At 40.1% G+C, this 19,736-nt stretch overlaps 1 protein-coding gene across 2 annotated transcripts in view; it reads left to right on the top strand.

The window, feature by feature from the left end:
• Window positions 1–19,736, top strand: part of UBR1 (ubiquitin protein ligase E3 component n-recognin 1) — a 61,833-nt gene that overhangs the window by 16,494 nt on the left and 25,603 nt on the right. Inside the window, exons 6-24 of one of the 2 annotated variants that reach the window (XM_081211483.1) lie at window positions 526–664; window positions 1,952–2,014; window positions 2,305–2,428; window positions 3,289–3,396; window positions 3,762–3,850; window positions 4,866–4,964; window positions 5,742–5,899; window positions 6,716–6,815; window positions 7,266–7,394; window positions 8,677–8,857; window positions 9,709–9,770; window positions 10,471–10,581; window positions 11,596–11,661; window positions 11,764–11,865; window positions 13,026–13,089; window positions 14,516–14,640; window positions 15,680–15,732; window positions 17,237–17,339; window positions 18,791–18,839. In XM_081211483.1, coding sequence (XP_081067609.1) covers window positions 526–664; window positions 1,952–2,014; window positions 2,305–2,428; window positions 3,289–3,396; window positions 3,762–3,850; window positions 4,866–4,964; window positions 5,742–5,899; window positions 6,716–6,815; window positions 7,266–7,394; window positions 8,677–8,857; window positions 9,709–9,770; window positions 10,471–10,581; window positions 11,596–11,661; window positions 11,764–11,865; window positions 13,026–13,089; window positions 14,516–14,640; window positions 15,680–15,732; window positions 17,237–17,339; window positions 18,791–18,839 — 1,925 coding nt within the window. Of the gene's footprint in view, window positions 1–522; window positions 665–1,951; window positions 2,015–2,304; window positions 2,429–3,288; window positions 3,397–3,761; window positions 3,851–4,865; window positions 4,965–5,741; window positions 5,900–6,715; window positions 6,816–7,265; window positions 7,395–8,676; window positions 8,858–9,708; window positions 9,771–10,470; window positions 10,582–11,595; window positions 11,662–11,763; window positions 11,866–13,025; window positions 13,090–14,515; window positions 14,641–15,679; window positions 15,733–17,236; window positions 17,340–18,790; window positions 18,840–19,736 lie in introns of both variants that reach the window. The other variant, XM_081211482.1, reaches the window with a different exon arrangement.

Raw genomic sequence — 19,736 nt, 5'->3', positions numbered from 1 at the left:
CTAGTCAGACTAGTGAGAAGCATGACTGCGTTTGAAAACAACAACAATGATAAGGGACAGGAAGGTAGGAAAGTGACGGTCTGCTGGCATTATCTCTGATTATCTGCTGAATTATCTCTGATACTACCAAGGACCTTCTTGAACCATAATTCAATAATGTTAACTTTACATGGGGAGGTGAGCTCACATCGTCGATGTAAATTAAACGAAGAACTATTAAACAATATAGAAATAAGAGAGAAAGGTAAAAAAATAATGAAAGAATATTTTGAAGTCAACCTCAACCAAGGGGTAGATGAGAAAGTGGTCTGGGACGTAAGTAAGACATTCCTTACTTCGGAATCAGTAGCTATTCTAATGTAAACAAGAACATTTATGTAAATCAGAGCGTAAGCAATTCCTCCAATTTGATTGCTTGTCCCTTTTTTACTTAATGGCTTACGTTTGTTTTGTTGCCCAATATGTATGTTGGAGTTTATTTTAGTATTCTCTTGTTAGAATGATATTTTGGTTTCCTCCCAGTAGAGAGAAGCTGGACAAATACTACTGTGTCCTTTTCAATGATGAACATCATTCTTATGACCATGTTATCTATAGCCTACAAAGAACTCTTGGCTGTGAGCTTGGAGAAGCCCAGATATATACTGCTGCTATAGATAAAGAGGTTGGTAGTATGCACCATTCCTGTTACAACTGTACCATATTGTAGCCCAGTTGAGAGAGAGCCAATTGTACTGTTGTGGTCCATAATTTGCTTCCATTACTTAGCAAGAAAAGCCAAAATGCTTCATAAGTGGTAAGTGAGAAAACAATAAGAGTTATCAGCTAATACAGTCAAACCTTGGTTCTTGAACGTAATCTCTTCTTGAAGACCATTCGACTTCCGAAACATTTGACAACCGAGGCGTGGCTTCCGATTGGTTTGCAAGAGCTTATTTCATTCAAGCAGAAGCTACGTTGGACGTTTGAGTTCTGAGGAACGTTAGAAAACTGGAGCATTTACTTCCGGGTTTTCGGCGTTCGGGAACTGAAACGTTTAAAAATGGAGCCGTTCGACAACCAAGGTTTGACTTGTACCCTGTGGTTGTGGGTTTGCCACATTCCTGCCACCGTGTCCTGTAACAATTGTGTTTTGGAGATAAGGGATTATTTCCACGGAAGAGAAGAGAGAGGAACAGAACGTCACCATTTCCCAACAGTATTGGCATTGCACTGCCTCTTGGTGGAGCATGACAGCATTTTCCTCTCTCTCTGAAGCAATATCACTTGGTGTGCGATGTTGCTTGTGGCACTCCATATCGTGATCCTACTTTTCCAGGCAGTTACATGAAATATATATTGAAAGGAGTGTCTTTTATCAAGGGAAATCTCAGCAGGAATATGTATATGTATAGCTGTGTCATCTACATCTATCTATGTGTAGATTTGGGCAATGACTCATGAGGGAAGGATTCATTGGAATGAATTGGGCCATGCAGTAACACTCTTCAGGGTTTAGCGCCTGTTTTGAGAGACATGAAGCTGCCTTACACTAAGCTAAGGCATCCCATTGGTCCATCTTGCTCAGTATTGTCTGCACTGTTTAGGGACAGCTCTCTTGGGTTTTAAGACAGGCGTCTTTTTCAATCCTACCTGGAAATTCCAGGAATTGAATCTGGGACCTTTGGCAAATGCTCTGACACTGAGCCCTTACCCTTCCATGGAAATTGAGCTACACACCACAACATTACAACTGGGTCAGTACAAACAATATTCTAAATGCGCCCACACCATAGGGTGCATCAGCCTAGTGAAATCTCCAAAGATAAAGAGTTGAAACCATGCATTATCATTAGCTGCTTAGGAAACAGTTGAACATCCTTAGTTCAGTCTTCCCTTTGTTTACATATTGTTATAAGATCAAGTTCTGCCATTACCTGACCTAAATATGTCACTTCTCCTAATTATTCAGGGCCGGAAGGCTGTCAAGGCAGGATCATATGCAGTTTGCCAGGAAGCAAAAGAAGAGATTAAGGTAACTTCCTGAAATGTGTCAAATATATCTAGTTAATACTGAATAATTGTTCTGTTCCTTTACAGATGCAAAGACTTCGAATCATTCTTGACCTTTTCAGATTTTTCTTATCCTGCATCTTTTGTAACATTTAATCAACTAAGACACTGCGCTCCAACTGTTCCAGCTGTCCTCTCTTTTCCTTGTTTGGAAGTACAAATGGCATAATAGAGAAGATGACAGGAAAAGGTAGGCAAGATCAAAGAATCAGTTAATATCCTCTCATTCTAATGTCTTTTTTTATCTTCTAGAAACATTCGAACAACGTTTCCCAAGGTCCCCTAAACGTTAAGGTTCTTCATGCTGATATTATGGCTCACCAGAAATTTGCTCTGCGTCTTGGTTCCTGGTTAAACAAACTTATGAGCTATTCAAGTAAGTGCCTTAAATTGCTCTGTATCAAAATCAAATGCCGAAACATTGACAAGAGAATTCTTTCCTTAGCAGTATATGTAATTGCAGGACCAGTCTTTCTTAAATGTCCAAAGCTATTATTGATACTAAAAATCATTTTTCATGTGCAAACATTTTATACTAAGGATTTGCATCTTACAAAATGTCCAGATATAAAACTCACAGTTGTGTTTGGGAAATATTTCCATTCACTTGAATTCAAGCCTCAATTTCCTTGTGTTTTTCTGAGGTAGCGAAAGTAATGCTATTCTGGTCTTCTTGTCCCTGGCTGACCCAGAAATAAATATTCAATTATATGGTGATGGCTAGCTGGGGATGTTCTTGTAGGCCATGTTCCTAATTATCAATTCATGTGCTCCTCATGGCTGCTTTTAATTCAGAATAAAAGTGGCTAGCATAAATACCATGAGTTTGCTTAAACTGATTTTAATATTATATTTTAAAATTGTTGTAAGCTGCCCTGGGACCTTACGATGGAGGCAGGGTTGGAAATTGAACAAGTAGTCGTAAGTTATTGGTGTTGTTTGTTCAAAGCTGGTCCAGAATAACATCTCAAATATGCAAGGCAATAGCAGTTCTAGACACTTTACACTCTTATTTCAAAAGAAATAATATTGATTGAAAGATAAACATTGTAGTACAGGGTCAGCGAAGAGGTGGGGTCCTTGCAAAAGTAAGGAATTGATTTCAGAATAGAGATACTATTCTGTTACATCTGAAGATTTATTGGCAAAAGTTTTTTTTTTAATCAAAAGAATACAACATTTAAGCAGGCCACAATCATTCCAATAACCCATCCAGATTATGTTACTCTATCTTAGGTGACTTTCGTCAGATCTTTTGTCAAATATGTCTAAAAGAAGAAATTGATTCAGAGAAGCCTTGTCTTATAAGCACATTGATGCTTTGGGATGCAAAACTTTACAAAGGTAAGTTGAATTGATGTTAATTGAGCTTCTTCACAATTAGCTGTGATGTAGTAACCCTTCAGTGTCTGCCACTCAGTTTAAGATGAGTGATACTTTGATATTTGGAAATAGTCTGACAGCTACTTTTTAAATTTTAAAAAAAGATTGATGTCCAGGCTTTCAAACAAATACGGTTTCCCAACCGGACTGGACTTACGTATATTTGGCAATTGTGTATATTTCTAAAATGTAAGCACTTACTGTTATTACTTACTCCGTTATTGAGATAAACATTGCATTTTGTAAAATGGAACAAAATATTCTTATAATTAGATATTCATTCTCTTTTTCTTATGGGAGTAAACATGAACCGTTGAATTTTTCAGGAGCCAGGAAGATCTTGCATGAACTAATCTTCAGCAGTTTTTTCATGGAAATGGAGTACAAAAAAAGGTTTGCCATGGAATTTGTTAAGGTAATTTATCTCTCCTGTTACTTTTCACCTTTATAATAGCAAGGTATGTTTTGCAAAGCCTTTAAAAAAAATTATTGACTGCAGCTTGCCCAGTGGAGCAGAGCCATAGCAATATGGCAGCAGCATCACTGCCACTCACTAGGAGGCAGAGGTGAGAGAGGGTGGGGCAAGGTGGTAGACTGGCAAAAGCATCAAACTGACTGTGCTGATACACCATGCAGCCCCAGCTTTGCTGCCACGTTGACCTCTGGCTATCTTGGCTGGGGCTGAACGGGAGTTGCGCATCTGTATCCAGTTCTGTAAACTGCCCTGTGATCTTCGGATGAAGAACAATATATAAATTTAATAAATGATGATGATAATGTTGTTAAACCCCTTGTTTACTTATTATTTATTTTAAGCATTTGTAAGTCACTTTTTTGGCACATGCTCAAAACTGGTAATAGAATAATAAACATACAGTAGAGATTAAATTCTTCATTAAATGAGTTCATTAAAGGTCCTCCCCAAAGAGAAAATTCAGTGAGATTCAGCAATCATTAGCATCACTCAAAGTTGAATTTGGGGGTGGGGGTGGGGGGACTTTTACAACAAACTTCATCAAAGTCCTGAGGTAGAAACAGTGTTCATCTAAATGACTGCCATTGAATTAATGTGCTCAAAGCATCTACAGAGAAGATTTCCCCATTCTTTGGCCGATAAGATCACTCTGTTACCTTGTGCCAAAGATGACTTGCCTGTGCTGTACGTTGAAAGTGTGGGAGTGTCCAACCGCCTACTGCAGTCATGGAAGATACAGCAAAACCATGCTGCCCAGTGGTCCAAACAGAGTCTTTCTTTGTCTTAAATTTAAAAAGGAAAGAACATTGGTCCGTCACAGTTGGGTTGTCTGGTGAAATAGTGTATGTTCCTGCTGGAAGGCATGGATTTCACGTACTGTATGCTCTCCTCATTGTGCCTCTGGCCTTAAGTTCCTGCCAGGCAATCACTTTTTTGCGTTTTCTTCTCTTCACAGCATTACAAAAAACTACAGAGCGAATACATCAGTGATGATCATGAAAGGCAAATTTCTGTGACAGCACTTTCGGTTCAGATGTTCACCGTTCCTACATTGGTACGTACAGCCAATCCTCTGAGTATATAAAGAACTTTTTGTAATGTGTTAATCACAATACTTGTAGGTAACTTGGACACTGCAAGAAATTTTCCAAAGAAAGACTTGGTTGAATTCTGCTTAAGATACATTGCTTATTTGTATTCCTATCTGACTTGGTCTGGCATCATACAGTGGAAACAATAAACAATATGTGAGAAGAAATCTTGCAAATAACCTTTATAGTCGTTTATGCGTTCACTTTTTAAATAAGCAAACATATTTAATTTTTGTTTCAGTCACTATAACCAAGGGGGCAACCATATCTCTGTATTCTACTTTTTTCCTTTTGTCCAGAGCCTACAATCAGCCTTCAGTACAGCATTATTATAGTTTGGATCCCATGAACCACAAGCAGTGTCCTACTTACAAAACAAGGCCTTATTGCCCTCTCTTATGTACTGAAGCCCACCCCAAAAGCCAAATTTTTGGTGGTGTGCTGTTTGATTGTAGAAAACAAACAAACTCAAAGCAGTTTAATTACTTAAGCCTTGCTGGCAAATTTGATTTGCAAAGACAGAAGACAGTGATGTGATAAAATACGCTTTGTAACCCATCATCCCTGACGAAGATGGCTGAGACTGGTGAGAGGTGGAGTCCAACAAATCCAGAGGGCCAGTGGTTCCCTGTGCCTACACTGTACTTCTGTACATAAAGCAGCAATACATCTGAAGGTTTTACCTTTTTTGAATAAAATAGAAAATGAAATAAAAACAATTGTTACTGCTTCCCTCGCAGGCCCGTCACCTCATTGAAGAGCAAAATGTAATCTCTGTCATAACAGAGACGCTGCTTGAAGAGCTCCCCAAATATCTGGATAAAAATGGCAAATTCAACTTCCAGGATTACAGCCAAGAGAAAATGGGTCGAGTATATGCAGTCATATATGACCTCAAGTAAGTGTTCTTGTTTGTGGAGATGAGTACGTGCTTCATTAGGCAATAATATTTGTTTTATCCTACCTCGCTCTTTACATGTTGCAGAAAAGTGTTTGTGTCTTGGATAAGCATTGCAAAACATGCCACATTAGAACTGAATCATATTGTGGGTATGCAACTACAACCTTAGGCAAATGAATATAAATGAAGCATTGCCTGGTCAGACGTAGCCCGCTATTCAGTGTCTCAACCGAAATTTAGAATCATGGTCAGAAATTAGATTGGCCATTTTGTCATTCTAGAACCAATTACTGGCACAATTCACTGGCACTGGAGAATAATAATTTATGTGTCTGTCGTTACCACCATCAGGGCATACTTCCTTACTATATGTTGCAAACTGATCAATATCTATTAAAAAAACAATCTATCTCTTGTGTTGTGTTTTATGTTGCCCTTTTCTGGGTAGACCTAGTGCAGACACAGTTGTGCAAGAGGATATCGGTGATCAAAGTCAGCTTGTTCTTCCACATTTCAGCCAGGCTGTCATTATTTCCAAGAGAGCGAAATCATAGAGTTGGATCCCAAGGGTCATCTAGTCCAACCCCCTACAATGCAGGAATCTCAGCACACCGTACCCCATCCAGTTTGAATCCATCCTGGACCCTGCTTAGCTTTGCAAATGTGTTAGCCATTTTATTGCTGCACCAGTGGGTATTTCCTCAAAGGAGTTACAAAATCTTTCCCAGCCACATACGATTCCAGCCCCATACCCCAATTTAAAGCCTGCTTTTTCTGGAAAAGACTTCTGAAATTCAACTTTTTTTGCAACAGGTATATTTTAATCAGTAAGCCTACAGTGTGGACAGACAAACTGCGAGAGCAGTTTTTGGAAGGGTTCCGTTCTTTCCTGAAGATTCTTATTTGCATGCAGGTACAGTATATAATATATACATCTCTAATTTGCTATTTGCTATATATATATGGCTACTGTATTATGAACCTGGCCATATGCCCAATACAATATTAACGTGCTATCCTAATATGATTCATAAGCGTTCTTCTCAAATGTTTTAAAGAAAATCAGTTTCTTTCAGGTGAGTATGAATTAACTTTATTCAGCAGAGCTCTGGATTTTACAAGCACAATTACATATATATATAATTTGGGATGCTATTAAAACACACACCATAACTGCTTAGAGTTTTCCTGTTGATTAAGCAGTAAATAAACCTTATTAATTAATTATCCAGACTGTAGAAATATAAATGGCCTTGTTTTAGTTGGCGCTTACTTCTGTTTGCTTAGAATCATGGTTTGAACATCTGTCTGATACAAGCCTCAGTTTAGTCACATACTGTTTGGGGCGGGGATATCATTGCAGGGCATGGAGGAAATAAAAAGGCAAGTTGGCCAGCACATTGAGGTGGATCCAGATTGGGAAGCAGCCATTGTCATCCAGATGCAACTGAAGATTATTCTCCTGATGTTTCAGGAGTGGTGCGCCTGCGACGTAAGCCTGTTTCAATAAAATTGCAGAATTATCTGTAGAAACAAATACTTGTTTATGGAGCAAAGTCAAATCTTTGGAGGTCCCTTGTGAGCATACCACTCCTCATGACCGTGACAAGCCTGGTGCTTCAACTTTAACCCATGAATCTTTTTTACCTTGAACGCTTAAAAGTGCACATAGCAAAATGTTGCTATGATAATTTCAATTGATATTTACTCGGAAGGATCTGTGGAAGTATTTGTATTTAGCAAAAAAGAGAAAGAAAGAATATTTCCCTCCTAATTGAAGCTGGACGCGATACAGTTGGCCCATCCCCATACACAAGGGTTTGGTTCTGGGGGGTCTGCAAAATCGCAAAGAGTCAGGAACCCCTGGAACTGCCCTCCTGCAAGGTACCAGGCTCTGGAAAGGTCATAGGAGGTCCAGTATGCGAGGCAGACTTTCCATGCTAGCCTCTGGGATACTTCCAGAGCCCTCACATCTCATTTCCAGAGGCTGGTAAGGAAGGCTCCACCTTGCTTGCTGGACATTGGGAAGGCGGCTCTGGGAACATCTCAGAGGCTGGTAAGCATGGAAAACCCACTTGGCGTGTGGGGGGGGGATAATAAATGGGGGGCAGGAAATGGCGGGTTTCCCCCGTTCATTTATTTATTTACCTACCAACCACCAACCCCACCCCTTGTAAAGTTACAATTGCATATGTAAAGTAAGCATAAGTTCTGGGCCCGCTGTATATGATAAACAATACTGAATAGTGAGAAGATACAGATTCTGGATTGGGCTGATGATCTGAATCTTTGCTAAGCTTGTTGTTTCAAAATCTGTTTTGAGAGTCTCCTACTTATTTTCACAATCCTCTATATAGAAAGCTGAAAAGTGGCTTCCAGAGATGCAGATCATTCATAAAGCTATGGAGTTGAAAACATATAGTTAAGCAGCAAAGTATCTGAAAGTCATCTGGAAAAGACAGTTCTGTTTTTATATTTATGTGTGGTTGACCAGAATTGTGACAGAAAAAATGACTAGAAAGTTGTTCCTAAGAGATGCAACTGAACAATCCATATTCTCACAGGATGATTAGTAACCAAATTTCTTAGGAATTAGGTTTATTTTAAACATATAGCAATGCACAATTCCATTGCCGCTGATCAAAAATAAAATGCATGACCCGTATTAAAACATAGAAATGAGACAGTAGGATTTTTTTTAGCACAGTTAAATTGAAGTAGAAAAAATAAGGCTGCATATTTAAATATAATTATAAAAATATTGTCCATTCTAGGAAGCACTGTTAGTGACTGCTTACAAGGAATGCCATGCAACAGTATTGAGATGTGGTGCAAGTAATTATTCATGGGACAAGACAGTGATTCATTTATGTGGCCATACTTTGGAAAGCAAGCGCTTCAGGGTGTCTGCAGATCCTGTCAGCATACATCTACCATTGTCCAGGATGCTTGCTGGTGAGTGTCCTGTGCTTGCAGCGTATGAGAATTGCAGTCAGTTCCTGCTCACATTTTGAGAAGGATTCTGAACCTGGAGGTTGTATTTAACTATCATGGATAATAATAGCTACTGTTAGATCTCTTCTGCTTGAATTTTTCAAATCATCTTTACAATCTAAGCTCATAACACCATTTTGAATTCCTGTTCTTGTAAAGGAAAAAATTATTTTGCTGTTCTGAATCTACTTGCCAGCAGAGAGCAGAAAGTATCTCTTCACAGCATGTATAAATTTATGAGAGCTTGGTGCATGTGGCATAGTAAGCCAAACTATGACTTACCTGGACTGTGAAAATGTGCGGGCTCCCAGAGAGGAACTTGCAGCTGCTTAGTTCCTCCTGAGTCCATTTTCTCCCACACTTCACTGAGCTAAGCCAAAGTTGGACTTCGCATGCTCTCTGAAACCTGGCTTGTGATTAAGCTATCTGGCCAATGTTGGTTCTTGGCCACAGATCATAGTTGGTGAGGAGAGAGCTTAATTACAGTGGTACCTCGGGTTAAGTACTTAATTCGTTCCGGAGGTCTATTCTTAACCTGAAACTGTTCTTAACCTGAAGCACCACTTTAGCTAATGGGGCCTCCTGCTGCCGCAGCGCCACCAGAGCACAATTTCTGTTCTTATCCTGAAGCAAAGTTCTTAACCTGAAGCATTATTTATGGGTTAGCGGAGTCTGTAACCTGAAGCGTATGTAACTTGAAGCGTATGTAACCCAAGGTACCACTGTATAAGCCTGTATTTAGACAACAAGCATACAAATGCATCTTGTAACTTACAAATTGATACAAACATTACTGTTAATGTATTTCCTAGGTCTGCACATACAATTGAGCAAAACAGATATAATCTCCAGACTCCAAGAATTCATAACATCTGTAAGTATCTCCGCTGGATACTCAATAGTATTTGAAAGTTCAGCCAGTTATGAGAGTCATTGGGGTCTAGTGGTTAACTTGTTGGGTCTCCCTGATCCAATTCCAGGCTCAGTTTCCTACCCAGTGATGAAGATCACTAAGTGAGCTTTAGCCAGCCATTCCCTCTAAACCTAACTTGCCTCAAAAAGCTATTCTGAGGATAAAATGGGAAGGGGAAGAACAAGGTACGGCGTCTTGAATTCCATAGAAAGAAGGTGGGATATAAATGTAGCAGAGAGCTAATAAAGGATACAAATAAGCTCTTAATGGCAGGAGATCTTAAACTGCAGTACCCTGTTGTAGGTAGTTATTTGCTGCTAAAGATAAATAATTATTCTGCAAAAAAAGATTGATGCTGTTTCCCATCAATAATTGACAATATAGAATCATTCGTCATCTTCCTTAAGGAAGGCTATAGGTCTGTAGTGGCTGAACACTGAATGAATACTGACTTGACTTGGCTGAAACCACACAGTACAGTGTTAGAGCCTAGCATAATAAAGTGCAATTTAATTCTGCCTCTAACCTTTTGTTGTATTTTTCTTTTAATGATAGCAGAGAAAACCCGGCCCCCTTTTTTACTAACTTATCTGTAGTAATTGATTTCCTTATGCAAATGCCGGTTGTTTTAACGCAATCAATTTTTTAAAAAAACCTTTAGGAAGAATTCCAGGTGCAGATGTTGGTGGAATATCCTTTGCGTTGTCTAGTATTGGTTGCTCAGGTTGCTGCCGAAATGTGGAGAAGGAATGGGCTGTCTCTGATAAGCCAGGTACCAAACCAAATTTCACTACAAATATATTCTCGCATGTAGTGCTATATATCCCACAGAGGAGTTGCCAGTATAAGTATTGCAAGCAAATTAGTGGACAAAAACTTACTCCAGGGCTTATTCAGTAGGTAGAAAGGGTACAGTAGGTACCTTGGGCCAGTCACCAACGCTTAATAGAGCTGTTATGAGAGTTGTTTTGATAGTACAAGCAGGGGATTATGTGTGCTGCTTTGAGTTCCTTGGAGGAAGGACAGGATAAAAATCTGATCGATAATACTGTAGATATTATAGTTGTCTGTCCCTAAAGTACAAGACAGAAATGATCCTAAATGGTGGGGCTATAATTCAAGAGGAAATAAGAGATCTCCTAAAATTAAGAAAATCTTCTTAAGCTTCTTTCAGTGAGGAGTTGGAGAAGGGAGTCACCTTTTGGCCACCTTCTGCTGGTCTTTCTCTGAATTGTAGCCAAGAGGTTTTATCATATGCAGTTTTAGGGGATATTGCCAGTATCAGAAATGTGCTAGCTGAAAACTTTTTATAGCAAAATTAAGGGTAGGAAGGAGTAGTGTTTTGCTGAATTGAATGCCTATGCCAAAGAGGACGGCTTTGTAGATGAAGCTCTAGAATCATAGAATCATAGAGTTGGAAGAGACCACAAGGGCCATCGAGTCAAACCCCCTGCCAAGCAGGAAACACCATCAGAGCACTCCTGACATATGGTTGTCAAACCTCTGCTTAAAGACCTCCAAAGAAGGAGACTCCACCACACTCCTTGGCAGCAAATTCCACTGTCGAACAGCTCTTACTGTCAGGAAGTTCTTCCTAATGTTTAGGTAGAATCTTCTTTCTTGTAGTTTGGATCCATTGCTCCGTGTCCGTTTCTCTGGAGCAGCAGAAAACAACCTTTCTCCCTCCTCTATATGACATCCTTTTATATATTTGAACATGGCTATCATATCACGTTGGCTATCATATCACTCTATATACGTTTTAAAATGTTTTATTTCCTTTCAGATGTTTTATTATCAGGATGTTAAATGTCGAGAAGAAATGTATGATAAGGATATAATTTTCCTTCAGGTGAGTATGTTTGCAATTTATTTGGCCTTATAGTAACAGCGTGTTGTGTGTTGCCTATATTCTCTATTCTCTAATGCTATTGAATGTATATATCTCTGATAGATTGGGGCATCACTTATGGATCCAAACAGTTTCCTCTTGCTTGTACTCCAACGATATGAACTGCTTGATGCCTTTAAGAGAATTGTGCCAACCAAAGACCAGGTACAGAGCTCTGTGCTGTTAATTTTCACCATTGAAATCATAAGCATGTGGAAACCCACTGTTTCTATCTCCTTCAATGAAATTGCAATATTTTGCTAAAAACAGTAATTTCCACTGAAGAGACTTTCTTAAATCACATAGACTTTCTATACCATAAATTATTGCAGCTTTACAACTTAAAAATGGAACTTATCCCTTCCCTTCTCTTTGATTCTTTTCTTTAGATTATTTCCACCCAGTGTGTAGGCTTAATTTTCTGACATGAGTTCTGGTGGGGGAACTTTTAAATACTGGGTGGAATCCAGTTGCTGCCCTTGTGGTCATGTAAGGACCTTCGACCCAGCCGATGTGTCAGGGAACTGACATCGGAGCCAGAGGTGGAGGCAAGGCGCTCAAGCGATGCTGGAGAAGGGCCCAGCAGGGAGAGAGGCAGCTCATCAGCTGGGGAAGGAAATCAGCGTAACACCAGGGATAAAGGGGGGCAGATGGGGGAATCGGCGAGAGGGCTCCAGGACTCCTCGCCGGAGACCAGCGGGGAGAGCACGAGTCCTCCACTACCCACACCCTCCCTGCGCAGAAGACTTCTGCGCAGGGAGAGTAGGAGGAGACTTGGGGTCAAACAGCTTTTATGCTGGAAAAGGTTTAAGAAACGCCCACTGACGGATTCTGCTAGCAACTGAGGCAGCCACGAAGTGAAGGGCTGTCCAGACAGAAAAGGTTTAACAAGGCAACATAGCCAGGAGTGGCGGCAACTTATGCACGAGCAACCCCTATATTCATTACACGATGCATTCACACAAACAGGAGAGGGATGGTTGGCAGTTTGCCCTTTCTGCTGCTTCCCTGCTGCTTCCATGTTTACCTAACACTCTGGAGCTGATTTTTGGGTGGTGGTTGGGGCTGCTGTGGGAAGCAGGAATTGGCAAAAATAGCCTCCCCATTTTTCCTGTTTTCAGAGACATGTGCGGTATCAAAAGCCCTTCTGTGAATTCAAGGGCACCAACTAGATTCCACCCTCTATTTTCCCAGTTATTTTTCTGTTCATAAAGCTTTGAGTCAGCTTAATATGCTTTCAAGTGCTTCAGAAAACCTCAGGCTTCACTATTTCACATAATTACATTTTCCAAGAACTTCATTTGTGCTTTCTTGAAATATTACAGGATTTGAACAAGCAGTGTAACACATTAATAGAAGAGATGCTTCAAGTTCTTATCTACGTGGTGGGTAAGGAAAATTGTTTTTTTTAGAAAAGATGGAGGTTGTTTAGAATATGTAATAGGTTCTCCAGTAATGGAAACGTTAATATCTGAAACCATCACACTTAACACAAGTGTGTTAGGTGGCATATCTAATCTGGGTTAATTATGAGCTACCTTTTAATGTTGTCCCTTTTTTCCCCTTCTTCCACCATCAGCGGGTTCTTTAGGCCCTTAAAAAGGTTCATTTCCTTTGCAAACATATGTAGATTTACCTTCAGCTATTCAGTGTGGTTATGTATCTCCAAGGAATAGCCTAGCTGTGATGTATGCATAGGCAGCTCATTGAATAGTCTGCACATGCCATTGTGAAAAGTTGGGTTTCCAGTGGCTGTTGATGGTTGTGGCAGCACTGCACTTCTTTAAACAGTACATGTGAATACTGTATACATGGACTTCTGGAAGTGGTTGATGGAATACAATGGCAGACAGTGCATTTGTATAGTGAATGAAAAGTATTTTCTTTCAATAAAAACTGAAAATCATGTGTACAGCTACGATTGTGGTTAGGTGGGGTGCACTGTACTAAATGCCTTTTTGGGTAATACATTTTTTAATACTGATCCAGTGCTGGGGTTTCAAAACTAGCTTGGACAGAAGGCAGTTATCCTTCCGAAATTAGAGCAAAATCAAGAAGGAATGGAAGGAAAATTCACCATGGGACCATTAGAAGTAACAGGAAATAGAGAGAAGACTGAAAAAATCCAAAAAAAAACCACCAAAACCAAAAAACCCCAAACCAAAATAAAAACAGCTGGCTCATCACCAAGCTAAGGGATAGGCTGTGCTTTGAAAGGGGCTTTTGAAGACTCCATATGTGAAAAAGGTGATTTGGCCCATGAGGGTTCGTGGAGAAAACGATCTGTCCTACTGGCTAGATCCAGTTCCCCACCCATGGGATAGGACATAGAACAGGGGCGGGGAACCTCCAGCCCATGGAGCAAATGCTTCCAGGCATCTTTGTCTTATCCTCCGGCTTCTCTCCATATCATTATCATTGGCTCTGCTTCTCTTTGCTCCTCCCAAGTGCTTTTCCTGGCTGAAATGTGTTCTTGAACTGTGATGATATATTTTGCTTGCTTGGATGGAGAGAAGGTTGGTGGGTGGGTGGGTGGGTGGGTGTGCGCACGCACACATATGTATGTATGTGTGTATGTATGTGTAGGAGCCCTCAGATTTTGTATGACTGTAACCTCACTTTACTATTCTCGTCCTCTTTATCTAACCTACTATATATTCAGCCCTGCCCATGCATCCCCTTGCAGCGCTCCATGCCGCTTTCAATGAATTTTTAGTCTAGGAACCATCATCATAACAGTATGATCTCTTGCATGCATGAAAATGTATTCCACTGTATATATGTGAGATTACTTTCTTCCTCTTTTTGCTTCCAGGGGAAAGATATGTGCCAGGAGTCAGTAATGTGACAAAAGAAGACGTTACTATGCGAGAAATTATTCATCTGCTTTGCATTGAACCAATGGCTCACAGTGCTATCGCAAAATCTTTGCCCAAGGATGTGAGTGATTTCTTCCGTTGATTCCTATTAATCTAGAAAGGTTCACAGATTGCTTTACCACAGAACTCTTCAGGGGCATATATGATAAAATTATCATTGAAACACAGCTCAAGTTCCTCCTGTACTTGATGTTTCCTCTATCTTGTGTTCCTCTTTCAGCAGAAATGTTTAATATCCTTTTCTTAGACAATCCAGACTCCTTGTAGCACTCTTTCTCTTTTGCTTGTGTGGGTGGGTGTGCAGGCATGCAAAAAACAAAACACACCATTCTATACACAGAACTTCTTCAGTATTACTGTGATTGCAAAAAACCACGTACACTAGGAGCTCCATGAGGGACGCGGGTGGCGCTGTGGGTTAAACCACAGAGCCTAGGACTTGCCGATCAGAAGGTTGGTGGTTCGAATCCCCGCAACGGGGTGAGCTCCCGTTGCTCGGTCCCTGCTCCTGCCAACCTAGCAGTTAGAAAGCACGTCAAAGTGCAAGTAGATAAATAGGTACCGCTCTGGCGGGAAGGTAAACGGCGTTTCTGTGTACTGCTCTGGTTCGCCAGAAGTGGCTTAGTCATGCTGGCCACATGACCTGGAAGCTGTATGCCGGCTCCCTCGGCCATTAAAGCGAGATGAGAGCCGTAACCCCAGAGTAGGTCACGACTAGACCTAATGGTCAGGGGTCCCTTTACCCTTTACCTTTAGGAGCTCCATGTGTCCATGTCATTTTGGATAAATCAGCTTAAAAGTACATGATTATATTTTAACTATTTGCAAAGAGACAGTGGCCTTCATAATAACATTTCAATTTTGAAAAATGTGATTGTTTTAATAACAATCTGCTTCACAGCTCCCCATGCCCTTGCTCTCATTTGAATTGTTGCTGCATTCATAGCATGATGACAAATGTCTACATGCAATTTTATCTGGGTATCTGTAGATGTTTATCGGCTACTGGTTCTTAGGCAGCTTGATTTGCTTTTAATTTACTGTTTTTCACCACATATATTTTGTTCTTACTACTTTAGCATATCAAATGTTTTTAACAGGAAAACAATGAGACTGGTTTGGAGAAGGTCATCCACAAAGTGGCCATATTCAAGTAAGCTCTTGTTTCTTTTAAATCAGTAGTTAAAGCATAGTGATAGCATATTAATAATTAATTAATTAAAATTGTATACCGCCCCTCATCTGAAGATCACAGGACAGTTCACAACAGAAAAATACAAAATGAGAACACAAAATGCATACAGTGGTACCTTGGTTCCCGAAAGGCTTAGTTGACGAACAAATCGGCTTCCAAATGCCGCAAACCTAGAAGTAAGTGTTGTGGTTTGCGAACGTTTTTCGGAAGCCGAACATGTGTTTTGGCTGTCAGCATTGTTTCTGGGGCCATTCAGCCAATCAGAAGCCGTGCCTTGGTTTGTGAACGTTTTGGAAGTCAATCAGACTTCCAGAATGGATTGAGTTCAAGAACCAAGGTACCACTGTACTAAAACAAAAACAAACCCAATAGTCATCTTCCCACAAACACATTTGAAAGGCATAGAATTTTAATCAGCCAAATGCCTGGTTGAAGAGGAACATTCTCATGTGTTTGCCACACATAAGGAAGCCAGACATTTGAAGTATATATGCCTTCAGAGTTTTACAGAAAGAATTGAAAACTGTGTTGAAGCAGTGATCCATTTGATTCCAAAAGCATTCGCTATGTTTCAGTAGTGGTTTTTCATATTTGTTTACCTTGAGAGGGAAGGGTTTTACAAATCAGCTTGTCGAAGAACTGTGTGTCTGTGGAAGGAACTTGCATGTTACAGAGGATTCTGTGGCCTGTTCAAAGGAACACCCTAAATTAAACTGGCTAGATGCCACTGTGCTGTTCTGTGCACACTCAGTTTGTCCTTCAAAATTCCTAACATGTCCTGTGGCTTTGAATTGTGAGGATATTCAGGATAGAGGCAGCATGCCTCTGAGTAATGGTTGCTATTGCCCTCATTTCTTGCTTACTCATTTCTCTTAGGCATCTAGTTAGCCACTGTGGGAAGCAGGATGGTGGACAAGATGTAATAATAATAATAATAATAATAATAATAATAATAATAATAATAATAATAATAATAATAATAATAATTTATTTATACCCCACCCATCTGGCTGGGTTTCCCCAGCCACTCTGGGCGGCTTCCAACAGAATATTAAAATACAATAATCTATTAAACATTAAAAGCTTCCCTAAACAGGGCTGCCTTCAGATGTCTTCTAAAAGTCTGGTAATTGTTTTCTCTTTGACATCTGGTGGGAGGGCGTTCCACAGGGCAGGTGCCACTGCCAAGAAGGCCCTCTGCCTGGTTCCCTGTAACTTGGCTTCTCGTAGCGAGGGAACCGCCAGAAGGCCCTTGGCGCTGGACCTCAGTGTCCAGGCAGAACGCTGGGGGTGGAGACGCTCCTTCAGGTATACTGGACCGAGGCCGTTTAGGGCTTTAAAGGTCAGGCCCTTGGTTGGAGTCAGCAGGATTCTTTGTATGTTGTGTGTATGAAACGATTGCGTGTTCTCCTTAATGCTTTGCTGAAAATAATTGCATCGTTTGTATGCTTTTCAAATAAAGGAAACCAGGCGTATCAGGCCATGGAGTCTATGAACTGAAGGAAGAATGCCGCAGAGAGTACAATATATTCTTCTACCATTACACCAAAACACAGCGCAGCAAGGTAAGGAAATCATGATGTGACCAACCTTCCCACCAAGTGGGGAAGTTACCATGTTGCTTGCATGCCTGTCGCAAACCTAGCTGTCTATGTCCCTTATGATCAAATCGCCTTGTACTTGGAGGCCCCTGCCCCTTGGATATTATCCATAGCGCTGAACCCCTAGAGGACAGGAAGACAGACAAACCACTTTCCAAAATACATAGTAGATTGCAAGCCACTGTGGATAGCAGCCAATTATTAGTGTGATTATATCTTTTGAAGAAACAATATTAACCTAGTAACCAGGAGTTTGCATACCGGGTCTCAGACCCAGGTTTCCTGTCCTTTCCCCCTTTTTAAAATTTGTATTTTTACTTTGGTTGTAGGGCATCTGGGTACATTACAAAGCACTGTGCTGGTGAGATCCCAGCCACCTACCGTGTCAATTTGCATAGAGGCACTTGTTTTAGTTTTAATGTACATATGCAGCATTTCTTGCTAGTAGATTGTGGATGGAGCAGAGGGCTCAAGCCACATAAAGTGTACTGAGCCTAGAAAATCCTGTTGGCATCCCATAGCTTAGAGATCCCTGATACCCAGAATTTGTTTTCCCCCCTCCGAAAGCCGGACTAAATTTGCAACTATACATTTTTATGCATATTTATGTCATGGGCCTGTACCCTGAGTCTTTTAAGATGAGGGTATAAGTTGTGGAGGTAAGAAAAACCCTGCTTGACTCACGGGTCTCTTTTACTCATTTTTGTTTATTTCTCCCCTGTATTATTCGTGTTCAAGGAATAACTAATTGCGTATATATTTTGTTGCTTTAGATTAATTCATATTTATTGAATCTAGAGTGACTTTGATGTGCCACACGGATTCTCAGATTTCATGTTCTTCATATATATTCTTTATCTAGAGTGCAGGTGTCCTAATGTGTTCATTCATTAAATAGTAGCATAAGGTATTTTCCAAGTGGAAATTATACATTTACAGAACTTTGAAACAATGCTGCTAAAAACCCTTTTCTTTCTTTCTAGATAAGGGTCAGATTAAATTTAGTAAAGCATCTTTTTGGAATCCTATTGGCATCCTGTCGCTCAGCAAAAAGGCTGACACTCAGAAGTTCCTCACCCTTGCACTATCTCACTAATTTTGTTAGCTTAAATGCCTGTCTGTACTGAAAAGAAAAAGATTTAGTTTATGCTCATAGATAGATACAAAAAGGAAAGGGGAGCAATTGCTTTATTCAAGCAATTGTGTTACTCCCAGTGCCTTTTTAACAAGTATGTGCTTTCAGGGATATGTGTGTGTTCTCTTCTCTAGGTTCTCCTTTTTGTGCCTTCAGAGAATTCCTAGTATTTGATTGTTAATTGCTTTTGATGGAATCTAATCTAAGCTCTTTGTCTATACATTCAGTCAAAAAAACCTCATTGGTATCTTGAGAGTAAAAATGTTGACTCTTCTTACAGGCTGAGCATATGGAAAAGAAAAGAAGAGTGCAAGAAAACAGAGATGAAGGTAAAAAGTCGGAACAATGAACAAAATAAGTGCAAGGAAGTGATGGTGAAGTGTTTTTTTAAAAATAAAAACAGCTTTGATCATAATGATTCATCCTAATTCCTCGTAAAGATCAGAGAATGTAAACATATTACTGATTGCCAAGTCATTTATTTGCAAATGTACAATATATGGTGACTTCCATTGAGAGAACTAATTGCACTTTGTGCCACTTGTGTGTGCTACTATTTTGATGAAGAAACTAATTACATCTGCTTTAGAGGTTGGGATCACCTATCCATTTTCGTCACAGTTAGGACTGCTTCTTAAGATTGGCTTGGCTGTTGCTATAGATGCTGTGGTATTGGCAGTGCGCCCTAGGCTGTGAGATTGCATATAGATATTCTCCATCAGTACTAATGTCCCACTCCAGCATGGGGGGGGGGGGGGTGGAGACCCTTCCTGCACTCTTGTCCACTGCTACAAATGGGGGTCAGAGCCATTTCTGTTTACCTTGTTTCACTTATTCATGCTTCAGCTCTTAAGTTATTGCTTGGTCCTTGTAGTTTTTCTTTACAAATATTGTGATTTGCATAGAGGAGCTGACGTGTAGTGCTACGTTAAACAATAACATACAAGTTTCCAGGAATGCCAATCAGTTACTCTAAGGTTATACTGAAATGCCCTGTGATTTACAAAAGATTTTGAATCCAAAAAGGGTGTTATAAAATTGTTAAACAGTATCAGTGTGCTTAGGAAAATGCTGTTACTTTGTAGTTGGCATGTTCAGATGTAAACGTTTCTAACTGAGCAATTGCATTGCTCAGTGCTAGAACACATGCTTTGCATCCATTAGGTCCCAGATTCAGTCCCCAAGCATTGCCACTTAGAGTTCGCTGAGTAGTTAAGTAGGGAAAT

Source organism: Podarcis bocagei (assembly GCF_964188305.1).
Source record: "Podarcis bocagei genome assembly, chromosome: 1".
In the NCBI taxonomy this organism is placed as follows: Eukaryota; Metazoa; Chordata; class Lepidosauria; order Squamata; family Lacertidae; genus Podarcis; species Podarcis bocagei.
This window is presented reverse-complemented; position numbering and strand designations above follow the sequence as displayed.